Below are 14,155 nucleotides of genomic sequence, written 5' to 3'. Positions count from 1 at the left end.
CCCATTGACGTCGCGTGTACGCACACGCTGTTGGAGGGCCGCCAATCAACTCCTCCACGCTAGCCACTAGAATCTCTGTATCGGGGACACTTTCACCAGTCAATTAACTTCATTTCACCGCAAGCTGTAACATCCTTGAACATTGCGAAAACTCAATGCATATCATGAAATATTACGTCTACAACGCTATCAACGCCATATATGCCGCACGTGACACCCAGTATGATAACCCCTTCCCCAACCCACAAATCCACATCTACAGCGTGCGCCAACCCAATGCAACATTCCCGCCCACCAGCCTATCTACGCTCCAGCCCTCCAACACCGTTACTCCTCATCATCCGTATCCGGCGGATGCGGCGTCCCCTTCGGGCTATTAAGCCACTCGATATGCCTGAGCCTCCTCCTCACCTCTCTCTCCTTAAGTTGCTTCTTGGTCATCTTCTTCTTCTTCTTCGCGCGGAACTTCATATCTCCACCATCTTCCGCCTCGGAGACATTCGCGCTAGGTGCAGCGGATGCTGTGGCTGAGCTGACTGCGCTGGAGCCCACGGAGCTACCCGGGCGGCTGTCTTCGAAGCGGTCCATGTTGACGGCAAGGAAACCTTTTTGAGTGAGCCGCCCGTCGGCGACGTGCCATTGTTCGGGGCAGAGCGCGCCGACGAATTCTTCGTTGTGGGAGATCATGACGACGCCGCCTTTGAATTCGCGGATTGCGACGGCGAGGCCGCCGAGACTGTCTCTGTCCAGGAAGTTGGTGGGCTCGTCGAGCACAAGTAAGTGCGGCGTATTCCACATCGCGGCCGCCTTCTCAGAGGTTAGATGGACGCTCTGGACATATATCTGATAGGGGGATTGCTTACCAAAACAACTTTGACTTTCTGACCACCGGAAAGACCCGAGATCTCGTTGTGATTCGCAATCTCTGGATCCAGGCCGACCTCTTCGAAGTGCTTCGATATGACTTTCGGCTCTAGCACGCGAAAGCCAAGGCCCTCACGCGAGGCTTCGTGGTCATCGAATTCTTGGATGAGCTTGCTGAAGCCGAGTTCGAGAAGGGTCTCACGAGAGATCATATTGTTATGCTTGGGAAGCATGCCGACCCATTTTCTATAGCGAATGTTAGTGGTTGAGTTCAGGTTAAGAAATTGACAAAGGAGGACGCATGGGCTTACACTTCGTATTGGAAAGACTTCTTGTATTTCTGTCTTCCGATGAGCGCCTCAATTCTTTTTGGGCCTTTGCCGTCACCAATATCGATAGGCTTTTCCATCTGTGCTTTCTCATCCTCCGTGAGGATACGCGATTGCTTCATCAGCACTTCTCGGTCATCACCGTTCGCGTACCGCCATTGGAGATACTGATTCGGCGTCTTCTCCATGTGCATCTCCACGTGTTCGAGGGCATGTTGTTTGATATAGCCAATACGGAGGTTAGGATGCTTCTCGACCCTCCCTTCTTGAGGAATTGTTTCGCCCGTTAAGAGCTTGATGAGGGTGGATTTTCCGGCACCGTTAGCGCCAATGATGGCAACCCGGGATGAGAGAGATAACTGGCAGGAGACGTCATAGAGGGAAGGCTTCGAAGCGCCAGGATAGGTATAGGTACAGTTGGACATGCGGAGAATGGAGCGGGTCATGGACTTGACACCAGTAAGAATTCCGGGAGGAGGGAATTTGAACTGAGCATTCGATGCGGAGAGGGTATAATAGGACTTCGCTTCCGGCTTGACCTTTACGAAGTCGGCAAGGTTCCCCTTGTAGCAAACCAGTTTCTTGCCCTCGTAGTGGTAGATGTCTGTGCATACTTCGTCAAGGAAGCTGGAGTCGTGAGATACAATGAGCGAGGTGATTTCGGTGTGTTTCTTGAGGTAATCCTGTAGCCACTTGACGTTCGCAACATCCAAATGATTGGTTGGTTCGTCGAGAAGCAAGACATCCGCGCGCATCAACATCGCTCGGGCAAGAGCGAGCTTCATCTTCCATCCACCGGATAGCGAGCCAACCTTCTGCGACTGACGGCCTTCTGGCCCGGAAGTGAAGCCGACCTCTTCCAGAACCGCAGAGATCCGCTCGGTGCCTTCGGACTTCAGCTCAGGGTCTTTGGAGACGAACTCGAGAATGCTGAGATCGGCATCTTCGCCCTGGTTGTGTTCCACAAAGCAAGTCTTGACTTCTTCGGGTGGCGGGAAGCCTTCAAGCTTTCCGTTTGCTATGCTTCGCATGAGCGTTGACTTGCCTGCACCGTTGCGACCACACAGACCATAACGGTGGCCTTTGAGCAGTCGAAGATTGGTGTGGGAGAGCAGGAGCATGCCGCCGTAGCCAAGGGAGAAGTTTGCATTGACAATCTCAATTTCGCCGTCGTCCTCCTTGATAGGCGCGCCAAACTTGCGGTTGTCTTCTTCAACGTAGAAGTCCTTGATAGCCTTCGCAACCGTTTCCGCCTGGCTGGGGTGCATCAATGGCTGCAAATAAGGCGCAATGCAGAGTGGGACCCTGCTCAGCTGCCGCTGATTGACGTCTTCGGCGACCATCTGAGAAACATAATTCTTCGTCAAGTCCCATACATCCGGATCGCCTGGGTAATTCACTAGGCCGCCATGGGCGTTGACTTCTTTCTCGAGTCTAGCCAGAACATCGCTTGGTTGTACGGGGGAGAGCTCTCCATTGGTGGCGCCATCCTGTTCACCAATCGCCTTGTTGATAACATCCAGAGCCCTCTGTGCAATCTCACGGACTTCTGGGAGGGATGCTCGGTCCTTGACTGTCTTGACACCGGGTTTCAGCCTGGGCAAGAAAGCCCGTGCTTCGATCGGGTCGTGGACCAGCTTGGTCAGGTTCTCTACGACCACCACCGTTTGTCGCAGAACCTCTTGGGAAGTGGTGGGTGTGTTCAACGAGCGTTCGAGAAGAGGCGTCAGCAGTGCGAGGACGGGTGATGTGACAATAGCGACGAACGTCGTCTGCGAAAGAGCATGGATGGCCTTCTGAAGAGCCTCGGTCGACGGATTCTCCATCGATTTGACGAGCAACGGTATCCGCGGCGCCACATCGTCATTCTGTAGTAGCGTCGTCAAAGCGGTCATGGTCTTGACGGCCTGCTTGGAAACCTCGGATTTCAGATCGTGCATACCAGCCTCGACGACCGGGATCAGGCGTTCTAGTTTCTTGCCCATAGCCTCGCGCAACACGTCCTTGATCTGCTCTTCTTCTCGGCTTCCCATTCCAATCTTCGCCTTTTCGGCCATCTTCTCCAGCAGCGCTAATGCACCGACCGTACCCTGCCATTTGCCCGACCTCTTGCCCAGGTATGAAATCAGAATCGGTAACAGAGCAACGACGAGAGACTCCGGCCTGAGATTGTTGAACAGCGCGTCCAGCGCATACTGCGCACCCTCTCGCACAGCGGAGCCCTTGTCGGCAAGCGCATCAAGCGTAAGCGGCACAAGGGCCGTATCTTGTAGCAAGAACACCACCTCGCTCAGCGGCTGCTGTGCCGGAAAGCGCTCAAACAGCGCGCCGACGGCGAACATGGCGCCCTCTCGCTTCCCGCCATTTTTCTTGTCGCCTGCTGCTTTCTTGACTTGGTCGAGAACGCCGTATGCCTGCAGCCCTCGAAAGCCGACGGACTGTATTAGGAGATTTGTGAGAGCGTACGCGGCATCGAGTGAGGCTTGCGAAAGTTTCGCCGTGAAGACTGTGTCGAGAATCGAGGAAACGTCATCTTGCGACGGCGGTAGAGCGGAGGAGGGGTCGGTAGACTTGCTGACGATGACTGCGGGGGCCATGGGAGGCGATTCGTGATGGGGCATGCTCGAGGGTATCTTCTAGTTGTAGGATTCTAGGGGTATCGTGTGTCGTAAATTCGTAGGAAGACCTTTTTCAGCCCAGGGCAAAGGTGTCCGAGGCACGAAAGAGCGTGCGAGAGCAGTGGCGCTCTGGGAGATGCGCCGAAGGAAAGACTCAGTCACTGAGGAAGCCAGAGAACACAGCAAAGAGTCGCTGTGTAAGAGGAAGAGTGGAGAGGTCCCGAATAAAAGGGTTGTGGGAGGGAAAAAGAAGGCGAATGCAAGTCAGAGATAATTCTCTACATCTGACGTTCGGCCCCGGAGGACTTTTCAGCCCAACCGAGCAAAACGTGCCGCCGCTGGGGCGCAAGCGTTGAAATCTCGGTCAAAGCCGTAAGGCTGATTCAGCATTAGCCACACGGAGGCACCACTTCTGTTGCATTCTGAGATCACAGCACGACATATTACCTCTAAAAGTAAGCAGCAATTAGTAGTTCGATTGTGCTATTGAAGTCATAATACCTGGCTTTCTCGAGCTCGTAGCAGGACGAACACTGAGAGTAATTACTGCCCTCCGTGTGATATCTCACGGCACAGTCAGCCATGAAGCCCGGCCATGAAGCCCGGCCATCTTCCTCCTTCCCTTCCATGCCTACATAGGTGGATTCCACATAGCCATACTTCAGATAACTGGTATCTCCAGAAAGAACGTGAAACATCCCGTCTGTGTTTCTAGGAGATGGTCTGTCTCTCTTCTTCATCCGCCTCTGGTTGTTTGCTTGCGCTTCCGCCTTCCTGTTCCTCCTTCAACGCTTGCTCTTTTCTTGCTACCCGTTCACGAGTTTCTTGCAGCATGTTTCGTGCAGATTCGACGCGGACTTTGTCCTTTACGGCGTAAATCGAATTGGTTTTATCGGTACTGTCGGCCTTCTCGATGGCCAATCGGAGATACTCCTCAGCATGGTGTCTACGATGTTGGTCAGAAATTTCTTAACGTTAGGAATATACCTTCTTACACAGGCTTGTAGTCTCCACGCGCGAGCAGTTTGTGACACCCAGCCTTGAACCAGGCTGGGAGATCCGCTCTTCGTAGCAGCCGGCGGGCCATCTTGAAACAGTCATCGTCTCCTTTCCCATACTTGCTTCTCATTTCTTCGTAGTACTTTAGGTACTGGGAAGTTGTCATGTGGGGCTCTTTATCTGTGTCGGACGTAGCAGAACCGTCTTCAGGCATGCGAGTGACCTCGGGAGCGCGGGTGGCTTCGGACATTTGAGATTCGGAGTCGCCAGTGTGCTTAGACATGATTGTACGAGGTGCGGGAATTTTCTTATCGTGTCCACGACTGGAGGTTGCAGCAAATTTAAGGTAGGCGAAAGTGGAAGTCACTGCACGGGGAGAATGGGTGAAGTCACAAGACACCACGCGATATCTTGGTGTTAGTTAATAATGACCTGCGGATTTCCCACATTCACCTACTTTGGCTACTTGGCGACTTCACATTGATGCTGTTGCGTACTCAAGGCAAGTGAATGAGTCCCTTCCGGACCAACATCTTACCCCGTAGATCTCGACGGCAGAACCTGCTTTGGTTATATCAATGATCCTACGGTGAAAGCCCTGCCAGGGAAAATGGAAGGATGTTGTTGAGGAGCTAGTGTTAATGCTTATAAAGCGCTTCTTCTAGACACGATGGGCCTGTAGCTCCAGCGGCTTTGATGAATTCTCTTTCCACGATCTGCAGCTAATAGAAGCCTGAGATCATGTGTCGGGGCCTCGTAACCTCCCACTTGCTGCAGCTTAGAGATTCAGCTCAGTCCAAACGGTCTTGTGATATTCGAGCTAGACAGGTGTTGTTCCGCCCTCCACTGGTGATGTATCGAGCGCTCTTAGAGGTCGTAAGAACGCCGGGATATCTTCAGACTCAACTGCTCAAACCGATTGGATCGATGCACGTGCCGTGGGACGTCTCATGTCAATCCAAGTCCGGCTTGCCTTGCGAATGGCCTCAGACCTTCACATCCTCTTTACCGTGCTCCATCCTATCCTCTACAAGCAACCGTGGAGTGCATAAGGTTAAAAACAGCAGGCATGTCAGTGCGTGATAGACCTCGTGTCCACCTGAGGTCTCGGCTCCAACCACCTTTGGAGAGCTGCATGACTCGGGTGCTTGGCAAGCCTACACCACGCAACGGAGTCCGTATTCGGAAGCTGTTTCGCCCTATTATCATGCTGACGCAAATGCTGACTGAAGCTCCAACCTCCTTCTAAATCTGCTGCATCGACGACATAAGAGCGCAATGCTGTAAGCTGGTAGTTTACCCAACTGGAGTCGTGACACTCTGCAACCATCCAACACATTCCCAATCAAAGTCACGTTCAGTAACACTCACTCCCACAATTCTCAGAAATGGCTGTCTTCATTCTCTTCTGCGTCGCTGTCCTCTACATCCTCTACTCCTCCATAACCTCATACCTCTCCGAGCGCCGCTTCCGCGCCTTCGCCCTCGCCAATGGCTGCGAGCCCCCCGCCCACGCACCAGCCAAATGGCCCCTCGGCATCGAGTTCGTCTGGCGAGCCCTAACATGCGAGCGGCGCGGCCTGGACCTCCTCGACGACCTCATCATGGCGCGCTACCGCGCCATGGGCCGCAACACCTTCACCTCCACGGCCTTAGGCGCCACGACACTCAGCACGATAGAGCCGGCTAACCTCCAGGCTATCCTGGCGACCAAGTTCAAGGACTTTGAGATTGGTTCCAGGCGCCATAAACAGTTTGGCATTCTGCTTGGGAAGAATATCTTCACGTCCGATGGGCCGTTTTGGGAGCATTCACGCGCGATGTTCCGACCGCAGTTCGCAAGGGAGCAGATTAATGATCTTGAAGCTACGGAGAAGGCTGTGCAGGCGCTGTTTCACGTGGTGCCTGTGGACGAGGACGGCTGGACGGCGGAGACTGATCTCATGCCGTTCTTTTTCCGGTTCACGCTGGACACGGCGACGGAGTTCCTGTTTGGTGAGAGCGTCGAGAGTCAGCTAGCTGCTGTTGAAGATGTGGCTGCGTCGGGCCACCGCGCGATGGCGGCGGAGAAAGCAGGTGGCGATGTGGGATTCGCTGAAGCGTTCGATACCGCGCAGAGTTGGATGGCGTTGCGGGCTAGGGCTTTGGGCTTCTACTGGCTCGTTGACGGTACCAAGTTGAGGAAGAGTGTAAAGTTGATCAGGCAGTTCACGGACTACTACGTGCGGCTTGCACTCGAGAAGAAAGAGCATGGTGCGGAGAAGGAGAAGATACCCGAAAAGGGGGAGAAGAAGAAGTACGCGCTTGTGGAGGCTTTGGTGAACGAGACAAGGGATTCGGAGGAGCTGAGGGATCAGATGCTGGGTGAGTATACGCTAGAATTCCCTTATAGGTTCGATGTTCTGTTATCAAACTCGATCAGCATGATCACATGTCTCAATTCACACACATTCCCGAGTACCAGAATACGGACCATCACATCAGCCTCATATGGCTCAACTTCCGAGACCCTATGGACTTGCTTGTTTCCTTGCAATTCTGACTTTATCCCAGGCATCCTTCTCGCAGGCCGTGACACAACAGCGACGTTGTTGAGTTGGGTCTTCATCGTGCTAACCAAGAACCCGCACATCTTCAATAAGCTCCGCGAAAGTATCCTAGCCGACTTCGGCCCTGCTCCCTCCCCCGACAAACCCATCACCTTTGCCTCCCTCAAATCTAGCAAATACCTGCAGCACGTCCTCCACGAGACCCTGCGCCTGCACACCAGCGTACCGCTCAACAGCCGCGTCGCGGCACGCGATACGGTGCTGCCTGTTGGCGGCGGAGCGGACGGGACGAAACCGGTGGCAATGCGCAAGGGCCAGCAGGTCAACTTTACCCCGTATATCCTGCATCGAAGGAGGGATTTGTGGGGCGAGGATGTCGAGGAGTTCAAGCCGGAGAGGTGGGAGGGGAGGAGGATCGATTGGAGTTTCTTGCCGTTTAGTGGGGGGCCGAGGATTTGTCTTGGTCGTGAGTCTAATATCTTTTCTCCTCTAGCGATGTGCTCCATGTGCTAACAAGGGCGGTGTTTTCTAGAACAGTACGCGCTTACGGAAGCGGGATACCTAATCGGGAGGATGCTGCAGAGGTTCGATAGGATTGAGGGCGTGGGTGAGCACTGGCAGAAGAAACCGAGGAAGAAGATCTCGTTGACGATGTACCCCCTAGATGGGGTGAAGGTGAGGTTAAGGATGGCTAAGGAGGCCTAGGGAGGTGTACGATACCAAATTCCTGATGAACTCAGCCTTCCCTTCTACTGCTACAATACGATATCGAATACCCTGCTGTAATGTGTCTCTTTTTCTACGTTGCTATAGCTTGACCGTGACGGACTTATCGCTCGATCGACTCGCACTATATAAAGATGTGATCATGTGACCGCGCGTTGAGTATGGGACTGTCCTCTCCCATTCTTCTCGCCAGTAGCTGCTCGAGACTTATACAAGCCCTAGTGGACATGGTTTTGGCTTCCCATGCCTTGTCCGGCGAAGAGTAGTAGGCCAATTCAGGACGTTCAAAAATTTAGGAACACGCCAAGAATCGCGGAATCGCGGAATTTCTGAATTTATCGAACACCACCTGGCCATACACATTGACATGTGAACAACTACTGCAGCAAGCCCACTATGGACGCCTTCAAGGCCCTACAGGGCACGCCAATTGCCATCACAGTCACAGCAATCGCCGTCGTCTTGATCCTCTACACTGCCTGGGCGCCTCACAACACAGAAGAAGCCGTTCCGTTCACCGTCCCCGTGCCAGAGCAGTGTCTACCCGACTGGAAGGGTGAAGTTCTGGAGAACCCTTCGTTGAAGGTAAGCCTTCCCCCTTTGAAACTCAAGGCTTGCTCTAAGCTCATCATTTGGCCAATTTCCAGGTCTCGGGCTCCTCCCTTATCCAATGCTATGCACCCGCAACGGGAAAATCCCTCGGGGTCGTCAATCCTGCCACGCAAGACGGCGTCGATCGCGCGATAGCCCAGGCGACAGAAGCTCAGAAGGCGTGGGCGAAAACTACGTTCAGTCAAAGGAGAAGGGTGCTGCGGACTCTACTCAAGTTGGTGCCATCACCAGCACCTGAGAGTCATCGAGCACCTGGGTAACCACCGCGCGGAACAGGTTCATACTAGACAACCAAGAGACGATATCGACAGCGGCATGTCTAGACTCTGGGAAGACGAGGGTTGACTCCAGCTTCGGCGAGATACTGGTCACGGCTGAGAAGCTCAAGTGGACGATCGACCATGGAGAGAAAGCGCTCAGGCCGGAGAGAAGGCCTACAAATCTCCTGATGATGTACAAGAAGAACGAAGTGCGGTGGGAGCCATTAGGCGTCGTCGCCGCATGCGTGAGCTGGAAGTGAGTAAGCATATCACGCCTCCCTCCCCCAAACTCTACGCCCACAGCTAACAAAAGATCTTCAGCTACCCCGTAAGCCCCCTCACCCTATCCCATCCCCACACCCACAGCCCCTAACCCTTCACCCACTCCAGTTCCACAACCTCCTCTCCCCAGCCATCTCCGCCCTCTTCACCGGCAACGCCATAATCCTCAAACCCTCCGAATCCACCGCCTGGTCCTCCCTCTACTTCACTTCTATCCTGCATGCCGCCCTCACTGCCTGCGGCCACAGCCCGCACCTTGTGCGCACCCTCATCTGCTGGCCCGACGTCGCCTCGCACCTAACCTCGCACCCGGGCCTCTCCCACCTCACCTTCATCGGCAGCCGGCCCGTCGCGCACAAAGTCGTCGCGTCCGCGGCTCGAAGCCTGACGCCCTGCACAGTCGAGCTCGGCGGCAAAGACGCAGCCATCATCCTGGACGACGTGCGGGACGTCCAGAAAGTCGCCAGCATACTCCTGCGCGGCACCTTCCAGTCCGCGGGCCAGAACTGCATCGGCATCGAGCGCGTCATCGCCCTCCCCCATGTCTACGACCGGCTCATCGCACACCTCACGCCCTTGATCCAGTCCCTCCGTCTGGGCTCCGTCCTCGACTCCGAAGCCGAATCCGAATCCTCCGACCAGGTGGTCGACGTCGGCGCCTGCATCTCCGCCGCCAACTTCCCAGCCCTCGAAAGCCTGATCGACCAAGCCGTCGCGCAGGGCGCCCGGCTGTTAGCAGGCGGTAGTCGGCACACGCACCGCCGCTGGCCGCAGGGCCACTACTTCGCGCCGACGCTGCTCGTAGACGTGACGCCCGGCATGCGGATCGCGCAGACGGAGCTCTTCGCGCCCATCTTCGTGCTCATGCGCGCCGAGAGCGTGGACGCGGCCATCGAGATCGCGAATGCCACGCCCTACGCGCTGGGGTCCTCGGTCTTTGGCTCCAGCCGCGTGGATTTGGAGAAGGTGGTTAAGGGCGTCAGGGCGGGCATGGTCAGCGTGAATGATTTCGGGGTGTACTATATGGTGTCGTTGCCCTTTGGCGGGGTCAAGGGGAGTGGGTACGGCAGGTTTGGCGGGGAGGAGGGGCTCAGGAGCCTTTGTAATACCAAGGCTGTGTGTCGGGACCGGTTTCCCGGCTGGATCGAGACGGGGATCCCGGGGCCGTTGGATTACCCCATTAGGAATGGAAGGGAGGCGTGGAGGATGTGTAGGGGGATTGTGGAGGTAGGGTATGGGGAGACGATTGGAAGGAGGGTCGCGGGGATCAAGAAGTTGATGGGGTTTGGGGTCTAGGGGGTGGGTGGTGATTGTTGTGCGTCGCGTATGGGCTGTGTGTCGCGTGTGGGCATAAGAAGTAAGATGATGTCTAATCTACTAGGTATCACAGCGCTGCACGTAGCACGAATAAGACCAAGACTAAGGAAAGAGACCTCTATAGAGCAAAAGAAGCATTCCCGAAACGCCATTGAACTTGTCAACATGGACCGCAGAAAAGCATGTAATCATCAGAGCGAAGCAAGCCGTTTCCCAGAACGCCAGACAAGGACCAGTCTAGAATTAACGCATGTGACTAAAGCAAGGCAGGGCATTCCTGATAGCAAATTGTATTGTGATGAGTCTGAACCCAGAAAGACACTGAAGGCTTATCCGGCAATTTGCGTCATCAATCACGTCTTCCGCACTTCCAGATGATGGGTGCGTCGTTCGGGTTGTCGTGGTAGATCAGTGATATCTGAGTGGCACAGCCTAGCGTGCAGCCTAGCGTGCAGCCTAGCGCGTGTAGTTCTTCGGCGGCTCCGTTGGCGGGCCCTCAGGCGTGATGTAGCACCTGGTCATGCCGCCGTCAACAACAAAGTCGGTGCCGTTGACGAAGCTGCTCTCGTCGGAGGCCAAGAACAGCACGGCCTGGGCCTGCTCGATGGCCTCACCGAAGCGGCCGGTGGGGAAGTGGACCTCGCGTCTGTGGCGCTTGGCTTCGTCGCCGCCGAGCCAGTCTTGGAGGAGGGGTGTGCTGGGGGAAGGGTTAGTTGGGATCGTGTGAGGGGAAGGGCATTGGTGTTGGTTTCGGGGGTGGGGAGATGAGGAGATGGGCAGTGACGAAGGGAGGGCTGGGAAGACGGTATAGACGCGGGCGAGGGATAAACTCACTTGAGTGGCGCAGGGCACAGCGCATTGAACCTGAATCCCTCCCTAGCATGCACGATAGCCAGCTCGCGCGTCAGAGCCAGCACAGCACCCTTGCTTGCCGTGTAAGCAAGCTGCGGTGTCGCAGACCCGACGAGCGCAACGACCGACGCGGTATTGATGATAGATCCGTGCTTCTTGCCATGCCGCCGCATGCTCAGCACGGCGTGCTTGCTACCGTACCACACACCCTTGACGTTGATCGCCATAGTGAGATCCCAGACCTTCTCGGAGGTCTCAGTGGCATCCGCGTCGTTGGCGTGCATGATGCCGGCGTTGTTGAAGAAGACATCCACGCCGCCCCAGGTGTCGACAAGATCGGCCATGGCGGCGACCTCGGATTCCTTGGTGACATCGCAGAGAATTGTCGCGGGCTTGATGCACCAAGGGACAATTTCGAGGACTTTCGCTAGGCCGCGGTCGAGGGCGGGTTGGGAAATGTCGGACATGAGGACGCGGGCGCCCTCGCGTGCGAAAAGGATGGTGGTTTCCAGGCCGATACCGCTGGGGTGGTGTTAGGCGACATGGTTGACTCGATTCGGAAGTGTGACACAAAGATTCATGTAAGGAAACACAAAGCGCAGAAGCATATGAGAGCCGGGCAGGGATGTATAAATATGGAACCGTGTGGAATGTGTCATGTGACGTATATCGGTCGTGTGACGGAAATGTTGAGAAACTCCAACACGACACAAAGAGACTCCATATGATGGTGAGAAAGGGAAACAGATCAGAATGAGCATTGAAGACCATCAGAAGAGAAACGCGCAGCTTGAAAGAGTATCTCTGCCAGCCGAGACTTCGCAGTGACTATGGTGAACGTACCCTGCAGCACCAGTGATAATGGCATTCTTGCCCGCGAGACGACCAGAAGGACCGTGACTGCCCATGTTGAAGGGTAGTCTGTGGTTGTATTATGTAATTGATTGCTGATTCAACTGCAAGAGAAAGCGTTAGAGGTTGTTGGTAGTGAAAGGTCAAAGAAATCGGCGAGAAGCAGAGGTGTCGTTGATGCTTTAGCGCTCGCACCAACTGACGTTTGCGGACCGTCGATATGAGCCAACGTCAACGTGATGCTTACCAAAGCTGTTTGTCCAGTGGGAACGTGTGCGCCGGCGAAGTACACAAGCAAAGCTGAAGTTGACGAGAAGAAAGAGAAAGAGCGACAGGAATTTCTCACGATGTTGAGAGTCGGTGTGAAGGTAATCCGATAATCGGCCATTCGTTGGGCTGATAAGGACGGCCGCGAAGAAGCGCTGGAACGGTCGCCATCCCGGATTCCATTACTCATTCCGATCGCCATCCCCGTGTCATTCAGCGACTGGAGCCGGCTCCGTACCCGGACGGCATCTTTCACACGCGTTTTTGATGCTGCGTTGCACACATCACGTATGTTGCGTGTTATCTAGCAGAGAGAAGGATGAGTCGACGAAGCGAGCGACGATGGGGCGAGGTCAACTGTAGAGCCTTGGCACATGCAACTTGCTTTTTGAAGCTCTCGACAGCGGGCTGATTGGCTCACTCGGAGGGAAAGCCCGTAGGGCTGAAGTTAGTCCCGAATCTCGAACCTTCGTACCACATTGCGCCTCAACCTCACCTGAAGGTTGCTTTTAGTACCTGGCACCTCACTAACAGTTGTCTAACCCCATGTATGACCTTCTGGCCTTGTAAACGTATACACTGAGCCGGGAGAACAAACGACACCCGAACAATGTGTTCATCTTAGCGAAGTTCATCTAAGCGAAGGATCCGTTAACATAACTCGAGCTTGCCGGCACATGTACTGCACTGCTCCTATTCGTAGTGCCGCTGTATTATCGCATCGCCTTCAAGACCAACATCACGTGAGCGGTAGGACGCCAGCGACCAAGCCATGGAACAGGTTCCTAGTTAGCAAACGTTTATACAGATGCCCAGCTTCGGCTACCATCCTCCTCTATCAAGCCCACAGCAACCCACCCGCCCCATCTCCACCGCCCCATCAGCACCCACTACCCCACCTTCACTGCCCCCTATCCCATCATACCCCCCAAACCCTCTCCCTGAGCCACTTCTCCCGTCCCCGCTGCACCGCCCTTTCCAACCTCGTCTCCAACGGATCAAACACCTTTCCTCCATAAACCTCACGCCTCAGGAATGGACACCTGCTTCCCTCCTCCGCCAAATACCCGCATAGATGCCCGTGCAGATACATCGCTGCCTTCTGGTTGCCGCGGGGCGTGAGACGCCACCTGCCTTTCCCTCCTACATCTGCACCCGTATCTGTAGCTGCAGCTGTACCTTCATCCCACCAGAAATCACCGTTGCCGTTACCGTTGCTGTCAGGCGCGCGCCGCGCCCCCACCACACCTTCGGTGCCCTCGTCGAGAGGGGCATGAACTGATGACGGCGCCTCCAACCACCCCGACGTGTCAAGCCAGAACGCCCCGACATCTCCGTCCTCCCTGACCCTCCTCACGACGCCCACAGTCGCATGTTCCATCGCGCCCATGAACGGCCTCATGACGAAGATCGGGATTACGGGGGGCGCGTCGGCATTATCGAGATACGCTTGGGAGCTCGGTTGCAGCGCTGCTGGGTGTACTGGATAGGCGAGCGCGCGCAGCGCTTTGATGAGCGAGACGTAAGTGTCTTCGAAGGCCGTGGTTAGGGCCCAGGCGGTTGTGTTGTAGGCGGCGACGTGGGTGGTGAAGGAGGCGTTGTCGGTAGTGCCGAGGTTGAGGAGCTGG

At 55.2% G+C, this 14,155-nt stretch overlaps 6 protein-coding genes across 6 annotated transcripts in view; 2 read left to right on the top strand and 4 right to left on the bottom strand.

The window, feature by feature from the left end:
* Window positions 1-327: 327 nt before the first annotated feature.
* W97_05531 (elongation factor EF-3) lies at window positions 328-3,814 on the bottom strand (the record flags this gene model as incomplete). Its single annotated transcript, XM_007783561.1, has 3 exons — window positions 328-807; window positions 864-1,110; window positions 1,176-3,814. 3 exons carry the CDS (start codon window positions 3,812-3,814, stop codon window positions 328-330), a joined length of 3,366 nt encoding a protein of 1,121 aa, XP_007781751.1.
* Window positions 3,815-4,522: 708 nt separating this feature from the next.
* Window positions 4,523-5,093, bottom strand: W97_05530 (uncharacterized protein; the record flags this gene model as incomplete). Its single annotated transcript, XM_007783560.1, has 2 exons — window positions 4,523-4,757; window positions 4,807-5,093. The coding sequence occupies 2 exons, from the start codon at window positions 5,091-5,093 to the stop codon at window positions 4,523-4,525; spliced, it is 522 nt and encodes a 173-aa protein (XP_007781750.1).
* A 1,105-nt stretch (window positions 5,094-6,198) lies between these two features.
* On the top strand, window positions 6,199-8,064 carry W97_05529 (uncharacterized protein; the record flags this gene model as incomplete). Its single annotated transcript, XM_007783559.1, has 3 exons — window positions 6,199-7,174; window positions 7,364-7,825; window positions 7,892-8,064. 3 exons carry the CDS (start codon window positions 6,199-6,201, stop codon window positions 8,062-8,064), a joined length of 1,611 nt encoding a protein of 536 aa, XP_007781749.1.
* A 417-nt stretch (window positions 8,065-8,481) lies between these two features.
* W97_05528 (uncharacterized protein) lies at window positions 8,482-10,535 on the top strand (the record flags this gene model as incomplete). Its single annotated transcript, XM_007783558.1, has 5 exons — window positions 8,482-8,670; window positions 8,733-8,911; window positions 8,974-9,213; window positions 9,279-9,285; window positions 9,348-10,535. The coding sequence occupies 5 exons, from the start codon at window positions 8,482-8,484 to the stop codon at window positions 10,533-10,535; spliced, it is 1,803 nt and encodes a 600-aa protein (XP_007781748.1).
* A 477-nt stretch (window positions 10,536-11,012) lies between these two features.
* W97_05527 (glucose 1-dehydrogenase) lies at window positions 11,013-12,316 on the bottom strand (the record flags this gene model as incomplete). The annotated part of the gene is made up of 3 exons (XM_007783557.1): window positions 11,013-11,253; window positions 11,391-11,930; window positions 12,252-12,316. 3 exons carry the CDS (start codon window positions 12,314-12,316, stop codon window positions 11,013-11,015), a joined length of 846 nt encoding a protein of 281 aa, XP_007781747.1.
* A 1,130-nt stretch (window positions 12,317-13,446) lies between these two features.
* The window catches only part of W97_05526 (uncharacterized protein), a gene marked incomplete at both ends in the record, with an annotated part of 2,148 nt that continues 1,439 nt past the window's right edge, over window positions 13,447-14,155 (bottom strand). The window contains one exon of the mRNA XM_007783556.1: window positions 13,447-14,151. Coding sequence (XP_007781746.1) covers window positions 13,447-14,151 — 705 coding nt within the window. The remainder of the gene's footprint in view (window positions 14,152-14,155) is intronic.

This window comes from Coniosporium apollinis, assembly GCF_000281105.1.
Source record: "Coniosporium apollinis CBS 100218 chromosome Unknown supercont1.27, whole genome shotgun sequence".
In the NCBI taxonomy this organism is placed as follows: Eukaryota; Fungi; Ascomycota; class Dothideomycetes; genus Coniosporium; species Coniosporium apollinis.
The sequence above is the reverse complement of the archived record's forward strand: the minus strand, read 5'-3'. Positions and strand labels throughout refer to the sequence as shown.